Source organism: Aptenodytes forsteri, unplaced genomic scaffold (genome assembly GCF_000699145.1).
Source record: "Aptenodytes forsteri isolate BGI_AS27 unplaced genomic scaffold, ASM69914v1 Scaffold171, whole genome shotgun sequence".
Taxonomy (NCBI): Eukaryota; Metazoa; Chordata; class Aves; order Sphenisciformes; family Spheniscidae; genus Aptenodytes; species Aptenodytes forsteri.
In genome coordinates this window covers 1360482-1373387 of record NW_008794211.1, presented here as the reverse complement: position 1 = coordinate 1373387, position 12906 = coordinate 1360482, and the positions used below count along the sequence as shown (strand labels likewise).

Genomic DNA, 12906 nt, shown 5'->3' with positions numbered 1-12906 from the left:
CTGCACCTGGGGAAGAATAACTCCATGCACCAGCCCAGGTTGGGGGCCAACCAACTAGAAAGCAGCTTTGCAGAGAAGGACCTGGGGGTCCTGGTGGACAACAAACTGAACATGAGTCAGCAACGTTGCCCTTGCAGCTAAGAGCAACAGAACTCTCGGTTGCGTTAGGAAGACCATTGCCAGCAAGTCAAGGAAGGTGATCCTCCCCCTCTACTCATCACTGATAAGACACTTCTAGAGTGCTGGGTCCAGTTCTGGGCTCCCCAGTAAAAGAGAGACAGAGCCGTAACAGAGTGAGTATGGCCTGCAGCAAAGGGTCACAAAGATGATTAAGAGGTTAAGCATCTGTCATATAGGGTAAGGCTGAGACACCTGAGACTCCTCAGCCTGGAAAAGAGAAGGGTCAGAGGAATCTGATGGGGGTAAGATGGAACCAGACTCTCAGTGATGTCCAGTGAGATGATAAGAAGCTGTGAGCACAAATTGAAATGCAAGAAATTACCTTTAAATGCGAGGAAAAAATATTTTTCACTGTAAGTATAATTGAACACTGGAAACAGAGAGGTTGTAGAGTGTCCGTCCTTGCAAATATTCAAAACCTGACTGGACAACATCTTGGACAATCTTCTCTAGTTGACCCTGCTTTGAACAGAGCCATTGGGCTTGGTAGTCTCCAGAAGGCCCTCCCATCTGGAGAAGTCACTGGACTCAGCAATTCAAAACCTGAATGATTCTGTGATTTTGTGAGTCTATGATTCTATAAGAGGTGCCTCTGATAAGCCCACAAGTAATTTTTACTTAACACAAATAAGCATTTTTAACATAGACATTAATGCATAGAATGGCTTAGCAGATGTACTATCAGAAATTTCTATTGATCTGAGTCTAAATGGCCCAGCCAGTTAGCATGGTTAAAGCATAAAGAGAATGATATGGTTACCATCACTATGTTAGGTTGCTTTCCACTCCCTGGGCTTAACAACCAGCAGTCTGCTTGTGGGAGACTGGCAAGAGACAACCTTTGGCATAAATCCATCATAAGATTTGAACTTGTATCTTCAAAACCAAATTGCTACGAATGTGATCTGTGGTAGATGATGTAGCCCAAGGAACATTAACAACAGCTCAAGCCTTTACCAGTCTTGAATGTTTTTATATAATTTTTTCAGGTAAGTTTAATGTAGGACTAAGTCTCTCATTTCCTCCAAGCAAAACTCCTACAGTCATGGCAAAGAAGGAACTCTAAGATTTTTCCATTTTTTTAGCTCATGCTAGATTTCCTAAGTATCTGGAAAAACTATGCATACATTGTATGACAAGGAAAGAAATGCATTCTCTTGTCTCTGAGAATTCCTGGAAGACATATCTATGTATAATTTCCAGCGTACACTGCAATATTCAGAATATTTTGATGAAACATTCAATTCAAACTTGTAATGATGAAATGTTCCTCATTACAGAGTGGTATTCCTTGAAGAAGAAAAAAGTAAAAGAGAAAGATGATATGTTTGTCCTCAAGATCAGATGCATAATTTGTTTCCTTTCATTTATCTACAGTTAGCATTTTTCTCTAATTCCCACAATTCTGTCCTTCCAGCAGTCATAGAAAGCTGGTGTTGTTGGATAGGAACAAGAGGAAGTATTTCTTTAGTTTTAATTAGAATTATCATTCATAGAAAATTTCTAATGATGTCCATAAAATAATTAATAAAATAGGATTGGCATAGATTTGGACAGTGAGAAGCTTGTTGATCTAAGTGGGCAGATACGGGGAAGGAAGGCAAGGTGCCTGGTGTTCAACTTAACAAATTGCTTAATCATAGCTTTTCCAAACTTAAGTCAATTAAAAGTTCTCTTTTGCAAAGCTCATCCTGCATATAACCCTTCTTTTTATGTGTTACCCTACTTTTTCCATTTTTAAGGTAGCTGATTTCATATTAAAATCTTTATAGAAGCTATGTGAACATGTTCTATATTCCTATACCCTGACCATGTAGGGAAATTTCCAGTAAGATGAGTCAGTGTGATAGTTCCTTTGGGTCGGTTTTATTATTTTTATTTTTTGATTATTCTATTGCTGTAGTGATTAGGATTTCAGATAATGAGCTAAAACAATATATTACTAGACTGGCAGTCAATCATATCACTATCACTTCAAACATCATTTAAGAAGATCTACTTTTTTTATTATTTATATAGCTCCATAGTTCATGGTGCTACATAGAACAAATCAAAGACAGATTCCCTGCCCCCTAAGAGCTTACAGTCTAGGCAAGTACAAGAACAACAGGAGATAACACAGGCAGGGGACAGAGAGGGGTAGTAAATGAAGAGATGGACAGTTAGATTACAGTCACATGAAAAGCTAGTGTGTTTATCTTAGTGGATACAAACTGGGGAAGTGCTTGAGTAACTTTATTTTTAATTAGAACTACATTTTATAGGAAAGCCAGAAGAAAAGGTTTTGAAAATAAATTTGAAAGTGTCAGAGGTGCTTGTAGGAAGGCAAAGAGGCAAGACTAGAAGGGAACGGGACACTAACATATTTGAGGTTGGAAAGCAATGATCTTGGATGTCAGACGAGTCAACCTCAGTGACCCTTTCATTTCCTACACATCTTTGAAAATATGACAAAAAGCACAATTGCTCCTGTACACCTAAACGCAGGCTGGTATCTTATTTTGCCTTTAATATTATATCAGTACACATTTGGGGACGTATTGGACAAAATCTTGATTTCTCTGAAGTAGGAGTTTTGACACTGCTTTCAAGGTAGTCAGCATTTTGATCATCATATTTTCCGATTGTTGATGTATTTGGAGACCCTAGTGTATTTGGAGACTAGAGTGAATCTGTGTCTAAAGTACTTTAAATATTTTTCTAATATCCTTACTATAATAATAATACAAAAATTATTTTATAGCATTATCTTTTATCTCTTTGTGTGCTGTTATCTCTGCTCATGACCCCTTTTCCCTGAAAACATTTTGATTTTGTAGAATATCAGGGCATTTCTCCTACTTCTATTTGAGGCTTTGGATTTTGGTGGGTTTTTTTCTTCATAAATTATGTCTTTTCCATTCTGAAATATTAACTAGTTAGTGTAGTAGGGCTAAACAGCATTATTTTGTTTTTTTGGAAGACACTATGGATGAAACCAGGAAGGATTATTGCACAGAGCCTCAAGTAATATAAACATGAAAGAACAGATTCTTTCAAACCTATACTGAATTCTTCAATTGAAAATTGAGATAGAAACTTCAGAAAGTAATCTCTCATACAAACACTTCCAGATACTCCTTGGATATGTTTGTATTTGTGTATAGGAGAATACTATTAAATGGTCTGTTGGTGTCTATAATGGGCCAAATCCTCATTTACTATAAAGCATCACATATCTCTTGATTTCATCTAACTATTTGGCTCAGAACTTTCACTACCAGTCTTTCACAAATGACATTTCTCAAAAAGCTAAAGGTTCGGGTATTTTTTTTTTTCTTTTGTCACTTATTCTGTAATATCCACATAGTTATCTATTTCTATATGACCACGCTGAGACAACCTGAAGATCCAAACTGAGATCTTGAGAATCCTTAAAGATTATAGACTTCTATCTTCCTTGAAACAGAAACAGGGGAGAAGAAAAAGAAGTGCCATTCAGGTTTTACCTCCAATTTTCATCCACCAGGTAACACCATAGACTGATTTATAACTGCTTTAGAAGTCTTCTCTAGAGTGACATTCAAGGTCAGTCAGAGAAGCACCCATCATCCTGTCCTGGGAAATCAACAGACTAACTGAGCTAGTATATGAAACCACATAAAGCAGTTATATATGGATTCTGAATCTTCATGGGCCAGATACTCAATTTTAGCTGGTGTAGTTCCATTGACTTCAATGACACTATAGAAATTTATACTGCATGAGCATTTGGGACTAAGCCATTCAGAGGCCTTTCAAAATGAGGGAGTTTTCTTCAGAATTGAGGATTTCCTTCATAACAGTGAAGGGAAAATGAACCATTGAGCTTTTTGGAGTACAAAACTACCAGTAGTATTTTCTACTACTTCGGGGGTCAACTCTTTCTTAGTCATTTTTCCTCAAATGTCTTAATTTTCTGTGAAAAATACAGAAATAATTACTAATGCACAACAAAGTAACAGTATGAATTAGTGTATGATTTTTAAAAAGAGCCATTATCCTACTATGAATCTGTAGAGCCATGCAGTTCTAATCTCAACCTTAAATACAAATCTCCAGTTACTTTGCATATTTCCCTTAATAATGGAAGGCTGAAATTCTTACTGAAATCTTAATTAAACCACACTACTTCTGCATTAGGATTCTTGTTCCTTGGGGAATTTTGACCCAATAAAATATTTGGGACATATTCTGCAATCACACTTATTTTGGCTTACATAAAGGTTAATGAGAATTAGTCATGTGCATCAGGGTGAGAATGGAACTCCTGCTTATTTCAACAACCTTAATGGAGATAAGAAAGGTTTGTTTGAATATAATACAGCATTTTATTACATGATTTTACAAATTTTATTGTAAATCATCAATCAAATGCAATAGCCAATTATTTTTTTCCATTCCAAACCATCATAATTAGGAGTTTTCATTGTGTTGTATGACAATTACTTTCTTTCCCTTTGTATTTTAAAGAATTAACTTAAATATGTATTATGTAAGTATACTCATTTTCAGAATCTTTGCTGAAGGCGTTTTTATCTTGTTTATACTTCAGACAAAGATAACCTTTTCTTTGTTATCACATAAATTGGGATGAAAATCTGGCAAATATGAGAGAATTTGCTTTCTCAGTCCCTATTCACAATGGAAATGGCCAGCTCAGTCTCTATGAAGATTTATGACAACTGTGTAGTAGACAAAAACCTCCCCCTTCCCCCCCAAATTTCATGATGTAATTTCTACAATTTGGATGATGTAACTTATACTCCTTTGCTAGAAAAATTAAATTAAACCCCAGTAAACAAATTATCTCATTACTCACCAATGACTGATTATCTATGATATTTTTAGTTTTTTTTTTAAACAAATTATCTCATTACTCACCAATGACTGATTATCTATGATATTTTTAAAGTTTTTTTTTTAATTTAGCCAGATGAATTTTTTTTCCATATGAAGACCATCTTCATAATCTTTTTTGGTTGACATAACATTCCTACATAGCCCACCCTATACATTTTTTGTCAAGATACAAATAAATTTACAGTAGATGCAGGTGCAAGATTCGGCATCTGTAGGGCAGTATTTCAAAATGTCTAGGAACTCACCACAGGCAGAACATATAAATTAGCTTTGAAGCAGCTAAGAGCCAGATCCTGCAAAAACTTATCACAATGTGCTGTACTGGCTTCTCTCAGAAATCCCAGCAAATGCTCTGGCCACACCTTTAGTGGCAAGAATCGGCAGGATAGGGCACTAAGTTGAGGCTAAGTACCAGTACTGACACAAAGTACTGTACATATGTTGCTCAAATCACACAGCAAAAATAAAACAACTAAAACTGACATAATTTTAACGCTTTTTTTTTTTTTAATTTTGTGCATTGGATTCAAACAGCAGAGTGCACTTTAACTGTTATCACAATGTGGTCAAGAGGTCTGTGTCTTTTACCATTTACACACAATTGTTCATGACAGCATGTTATCAGCCTAGTGGAAACCAGGGGTGTAGCATGGTAAGCAGTGGTGGTAGTGCACCTATTTTTAATATTATCTAACTTGAAAATATGTCTCTTCTAAGATTCCTTTTTCTTGATAAAAATATTTTTCACCAAACGTTGGTGGTGCACACGCACTACCATTCATGCTTGGCATCACACCCCTGACAGAAACACATGTTCTTGTTTTGTTGATAAAAAGTATTACAAAAATTTCCATAGAAAAACTATTTTCATAGAAATCTTGCATTTCCACAAATAAACCTGAACATTTTTTTTTGGAAAAAAAAAAACTGCTCAAGAATTTTGTTCATTTAGTATTGTGACTGTATTGAAAAATGCAGTCCTCCTTAAAGTTCTCCACATTCACTTCTTTTAGGTGACCCATCCCACTTCCAATATTCACGAGAATTGCACAGGCTCCATTGAGTTCAATTAGTAGCAGGAACAAGGGTTTCAAAACCCATTCAGGCTAAAATGCAAGCCCTCTATATGTGAAATACACTGCTTCCCACCCCCCTCCCTCTTTTCACAATTAAAGAAAAAAAGTAATTGCTTATATCTAAAGGTTGTAAGATACATTCCTTGGTACTAAGGAAACTTTCATTCATCTAAAAATTGGGAGAAAATTATGGATTTATTTTGTTGTTTTTTTAGATCAAAGTTCCAGCCCAGGTAAATTTAAGTTACTGATTTTTTTTTATTATTATTATTTATTTACTTAGTTCAGTGACACAGACAGTCCAAAAAGCAGGTGAGCATCCTCATATTTATCCTTCTATTCATGGGATTCATGTTTCTTCACTTTAACATTTCTCCCATCCAGGAAGCTCATATTGCCTGTCCAGATGGTAGTTTCAGTCTACCAGCAGTTAACAACTCTTCCATGCTTGGAAGTTCAGAAGAACATATGGTTTCTTGTTCCACTATAGTTCTGAGATATTACTTTTACTAGACTCCTTCCATGGTTAGTATCGTCTTGGACATTTATTCTCCATCTCCTGGCAACCGTTGAACTTCAAAAGGAACCTGTAATTTCTCACTGAGACTGCATTTGAAACCAGCCACAAAACTCATATGGAACATTCATTCATTCAGTATGGTGGAAACCCATGATGAACAGTGTAACCCCGCAAAACTTGGTTGATCCATGATGCTTGTGATTCGAGTCTGGCCATTGCAACTGCTGAGATCACAGAGTCTCTAGTTCATAGACACAGCGGCATGAGGTAACTCATTTTATTTTGCACAGGTTGCATATTTCCACAGGAAACATTCTCGCAAGGTTGTTTGGAAAAAAGACGACAGTTTGTGCTTGGGGTATTTGGCTTCCCAGCTCTATGCCATGGTTTCTTTACCCGGCAACCTTCTGTCATTAAACGTGTGCATGTTGATAACTTCTTCTGTTTTCACAATAACAGGGGCCTGTGGCTTGTGTTTTAATCGACGCTGACACTTCAGAGACATCCTTAGCTCCTCTACCATGGCGCTACAGAAGGACCTCTACAGAGGGAAATAGAGGAAGAAGAAAAAAAAATATCTGTAAGAAATGTCTAGCTGCAGTGTCTAGCAGCAGATTCACTCTATTGGCACAGTCTTGTCAGTCCTGTAAGTTTGTTTTGTCTCAGCCTGGAGCTCATAACAAATTGCTGTCTTTTAATTATGCATCACATAATTAAAATTACTTATCAAGCTGTGATGACTCAGTGAAAAAATCACCTTGTCTCTACAATTATTTATCTGGCAGATACTGACTATGGATACATATGATACATAAAAATATTTCAAACATGTTCTGTTAACATAGTTTAGCTTTACAGGATAGTACCTGAATGTAACATGTATATTAGGTATTCAGTAAAATCTCCTTGCTCATATTTCAAAATAATACTTTTAATTTCTATATGATTAAAAAAGCTGTTCTTCAACAAATCAACAAGTCTTAGTGTAGGAATTTTACCTAAATTAATATTTAAATAGTGTTAAAATGCAGACCCATTACTGAAAACAAATATCTACTCCGTTATTTTTAATATCTTCTGTATCTAAACACTTCTTACACTACTGACTATCATTTGTAGAGTATATATTTGCAAAAAATATTCAGTTTCATCAATCTTTATGAAAAGCATATTATCAGAAAAAGTTTATTTATGTTTTCATCAAAAGCTAGATCCTCAAAGCCCTTTTTCCATTTTACAGTGCAACAAATTTGAAAAGTAAAATAAAATCTCCCTTATTCCCTCAGTCTAACTGAATTCTCAACTGCTAATAGTGTGCTGAGCAATTAGCCTTCCTCAGTGTGAGAATTGGAGTGTGGATGAAATATGGAAGTAAAGAGGAGGAGTCTCAGTTTTGGGGTCTGTGAATTAACCACTTTTATCGTATAGTTTAACTTTAATGTTTTCCAGCTAATGGAGAAATGCATTAACTAAATAACACATCCCAGAGCCTGAAATGTTATGACAAGCCTCTGACAATTGCTCTCACCCAAAGTAAATTTGAGGTATAATCTAGCCCTTTGCATTTTGTTTTCTTAATAACTAATCTCCAGTCCAGGGAGAGGATCTGGAAAAAGAAAAAAAAAAAAAAAAAAAAGAAAAGGACAGAGCACCTGGAATTACTGTAGATATCTCTTGATCATTGTTTGATTTTGTGTGATTAGTGGCAGATCATCAGTCAATATAATTGTCTAATTTATCTCCCCAATCAAGAACTTTATTTGTAAACTGTTACATCTCCATTATTCATACAAACCGGAAGTTTGGAGATTAGATCCAGAAAATATTTAAGCACCTCACCCTACCTAGTTCTTTGGGAACCTAAATTGAAACTGTGTTCATCAAAACCTGCATTCAGCTTCCAACCTCCAGGGCCGAAGGCACTTTGAGCAGTAAGGCACTCAATTTTCCACATTAAACTTTATAGGTTTGTCCATAGTCAGTAGAAATTCTGCTAAACACATTGGTGCTTGTCTTAGTCCTGGATCCCACCAGAATTCACACTCAAGTTCTCCATGCATAAGGTCATCAATTCAGTAGGTGTGCTCTCAAAGGATCTAACAAATCAAGTTCCTCAAAAAAAGTGGCAACTGCTAAAGAACGGCGTGTGGCAGACATGACAATTTTCTTCTGTGTAGCCATTCATTAGCTGGAGCATTAGAGCTGAATGTGAGACACATTTGAGAGTGTCAGTTCAACAGTGTCTTCGGCTGGAGGAGATTTACGCTTCAGTGTCTCAGCAAAGGGCTGTAACTTACAGGTGTTAGACCATTCCAAGGTGAAAACACTTGCAGTTTCCACCTACTGATCCTGTTCCACTTTGCACGGAAGCGGTTAACAGAGGCAGAGCAGGAGAAAGGGAGAGAGGGAGACCGCAGGCTGTTCTGTAGGTTAGGGAATATAGCACACAGGGGTAGAGGAAAGGCTTCAGTGGTAGTTCATGTTTCAGTGACAACTTCAATATTTTTATGTAACATTCTGTTTAGCGCAAAAGAGTGCAAACATGAGTTGTCTCAGTCATGGGTTAGAACTGAACCTGAATCCCCCAAATACTGAACAAATGTCCTCTTCTCTAATCCTTTGCATGAATAAGGGAATAGGCAGGTGGGAAGGAAAGGGTAATCTTACTCTGACTGTGATACTCTTTCTTTCAAACATTCCTTTCTCCTGCTGAGTTTGAAATAAAGGTATGACACCTACTCAACTTATGATAGAGAGAACTACAACTAAGAAAAGTTTAAGTTGTGAATCCAAAGGAGAGGAAGGTATGTCTTTATGGTGCAGAGTCAAGCACAAGTCTTTCAGAGGCCAAAGTTCAAGACAAAATTTGTCGTTTCTGGCTGGCTACATGGAGTGACTTCTGCAATAGACACTCATTAGCAATCCTTTTTAAAAACGTTCCGGTGCACTGGGTTGACATCCAAAACAGAACTTATGGCTTTCATTCTGTGAATGAGGTGGCTAAAATTTCTAATTGAATGGTCTGAGCTGTAATATGGCAGATCTTCATGCATAAGGTATCTTTGCTTAGGACTGTGTACAAAGCAGGAAACTGTACCTCCTTCTTATCCAGCTATACGTTGAAAGAAAATAATTCAATTCTTTTAGACTTTCTCTTTTTTTTAAGAAAGTGCTGTTGTTTAACATCAGAACTGCAGTTATGATTATGAGTCTGAAATTAACCCTGAGATCTTGCGAAAGGGCAAGATTTAATTTAATACTCCCTAATGGCTTACAGGTTAAATTGCTAAGGCTTGCAGATCTTGGCATTTTCACTATGTGGGGAACCTAGCACATAACTCAGGAATGTCACGGGGAATCCATTAAGAAGTAAATGCTGCAACCCTCAGTGTTACACCACCTCCGGCCATTATATGGCTCCCACCTCTGGAGTCAAAGACCTAACTGAAACATTCTGAGGAACAAAATCCTTCTAAATTTAGAAATGGTGCATTAGCACTTAACACCTTCAAGATTGTGTCCCTTGGGTTTTTTGCCAAGACATCTAACAAGAGTGCTGAAACAGAGTGAATCCTTTTCAAGATGCATCAATCCACCAAAACCTTTTGCAAAGATCTGTGAACACTTACCAAAGGGTATAAATTTTCAGTAATATCAGTAGGAACAGGATTACAATCAATAGTCAAGAGGTAAGAAGATACATGTACTTGATGCCAACATTCTGAAATATCCTGAAAATGAGATCTCCAGAAACTTACCAACACATTTTATCTGAGAATTTTACCTGGATCTGAAAACTCAGTAAATGAGAAATGTTGGCAAGACTGACAGTCTTAAAAAGGCAGTTAACAAATTTTGAGATAGTTTTTTTATCTAGAAAATTCTTCCATTCTGTGTTTTCAAATTATTTGGTATTAATTAAGTTCATGGGAACTTATCTGCATATATTGTATTAAAAAAATGATTTAATTACTTCATTTCCTAATTTTTTTATGTATGCTATGTATTTTAAAATATCAAATGTCTGAAAACAGTAAACAGTATTATCTCCCAGACAGTACCATTGTTTTGGTAACTGAGTACTGAATAAGAGAAATATTAACTCTCTTTTTTTTTTTTTTTTTTAATTTGCAAATTTCACTCACTCATGTGTTTTAAAAAAGATGAATTCAAGGCTATGTAAAAGTTCATGACCTGGATGCTTATTCTTCTTTGGGTTCTATCTGAGAAATATAAGGAAGAGTTTTCCCACATATTGCAAAATCATGTTCAAAAAAAGTTTACAAAGGAATACTTTATGTTTGACCTTTTTTTCATTAGAAATTCTTTTCTTGTCTCGTTTCAATTCCAACCTGTGTACAGTCTCCATTTTCTGTACAGTTAAACTTTGTGTTCTTTCACTGTTAGGATACAACTTTTGGAGTAATAAGACATGAAAAAAAGAAGCAGCCCTAGAAAACTTTTTTTGTGACAGATAAATGACATTTTCAGATATGATTTTAGAAAATATAATCCAATATCCTGATCCTGATTTCAATTGACCATTCAGATTGTTAAGGAAACACAGTGAAATGTTTACAGAACTATAGGTTATATTTCAAAACTGTTGTCCGTCATGAAATTGAGCACTTTTAGTATATATTACAAGACTCTCCGCTTAATTCAAAGAAAATAACCTTTTGCCCCTGACTTACCTTCCACACTGCAGGCATGTTACAAGAACATCTGTTATTATTGATTTTTCACCAACCCTTACAAAATCATAAGTTGTCTTCTTAAATGTTACCAGAAAGTAAATGCTGCCTCCAAGTCATCTTAGATCTGATCTAATCAAATAGTAGAAGAGTTGAAGGAAGGCATACAGTTCTCTAAACACTAGTACAGTTAAGTGCAACTGTTTTGTTGCAGCAAAACAATCACTATAAAAGATAGAAAAAAGAGCTGCAATTCTAAGTGGGGAGTTCAAGTGTACAAAAGAAAATTTTAATCAGACCTGTAGTTCTTAGTCTTTTAACACAAAACAATTTTGAAAAAGCTCATCTCCTTAAGAGGAGTAAAGTAACTGATACCTCTTTCATTTACCACAGCTGACAGCTCACAAGTCATGCAGAATCGAGATAATAATTTTGCGAAAAGTTACCACTGTTTACTATCTATTTAGAAAGCTTGTGTATGGCTTTACGGCCTGAGAAAAAAAACATATCTTTGCATGTATGTATTAATATGAAAGCTAGACAATATATAAACTGTGTTCATTATATTGCTTTATAGGAATTTAGAAAGATAATTAGAAATCATATTAGCATTTGTTAGACACAGAATTATGAGACTATCACCATAGATTTTGCTTTTAACAGCCTAAAAAGAGCAACGGGAAGACAGGAATGGCATGCCTGCACCACTCTCAACATTCTGATTTAAGTGAAAAATATTCAATGTGTTTTAAATATAAAAATCTCTAATCACTTGCTGGTTTTTATTTTTTTTCCCTCTGATGCAGTTTATATAAAGTTGACTGTCAACATTCAATAAAAAACTGTAAGATTTACTCAGAAGTTCATTACTTCCAGTCTTGTGTGTCAGATATTATTTATTTAATTTTCTTAAAACAGTAACAGCGGTAATCCTGCATCATCTTGTCATGTTATGGGTCAGTGTTCTAACATCTAGTAGGATATATCAATCAAACTGTTTTTCATCTTCTTGAAGTTAGCTGAGAATGAATGCACAGCGCTACCCTGACCCTCCCTCCTAATCAGTTTCTGCTTCCATATGCCACTCCTCCAGGGATTTTGAATGTCTGTATGGAAAACCTGTCAATCTTAAACCCCCGAGACAGAAACATGAATCCTAGCAAAATGTTGACTTAGGATCACAAAGAGATGAACAATTAATGGAATGAAAAATAACCTCAGAAAAAGAGAAATCATATTTCATTGTAGCTGAAGAATTACCATTTCAAAAAAATTAAAGTGTACTTGTAATGATCAGATTTTTAGGTTCTTAGTTATATACCTAGCCTTAGATGTGATAGTTGATCGAAGGTTGTACACTTATTTATGTATATACACATATATCTATAAGTGTATATAGATATATGTAATATAATATGGTTACATTAAAAATATTTTGCCACAGACTTTTCTGATGTAGCACCTTTCCAATCCATAGCAAGTATAATGCACAAGTACACTGCAGACTAAGTTCACAACAATTAGCTGAAAATATCACCAATATATTCTCAATTTC

General features: G+C 35.5%; 1 protein-coding gene across 1 annotated transcript in view; it reads right to left on the bottom strand.

The window, feature by feature from the left end:
- Nucleotides 1-6758: 6758 nt before the first annotated feature.
- Nucleotides 6759-12906, bottom strand: part of GRIK2 (glutamate ionotropic receptor kainate type subunit 2) — a 454779-nt gene continuing 448631 nt past the window's right edge. Inside the window, exon 16 of the mRNA XM_009285010.2 lies at nucleotides 6759-7198. Coding sequence (XP_009283285.1) covers nucleotides 7034-7198 — 165 coding nt within the window. The 3' untranslated portion in view covers nucleotides 6759-7033. The remainder of the gene's footprint in view (nucleotides 7199-12906) is intronic.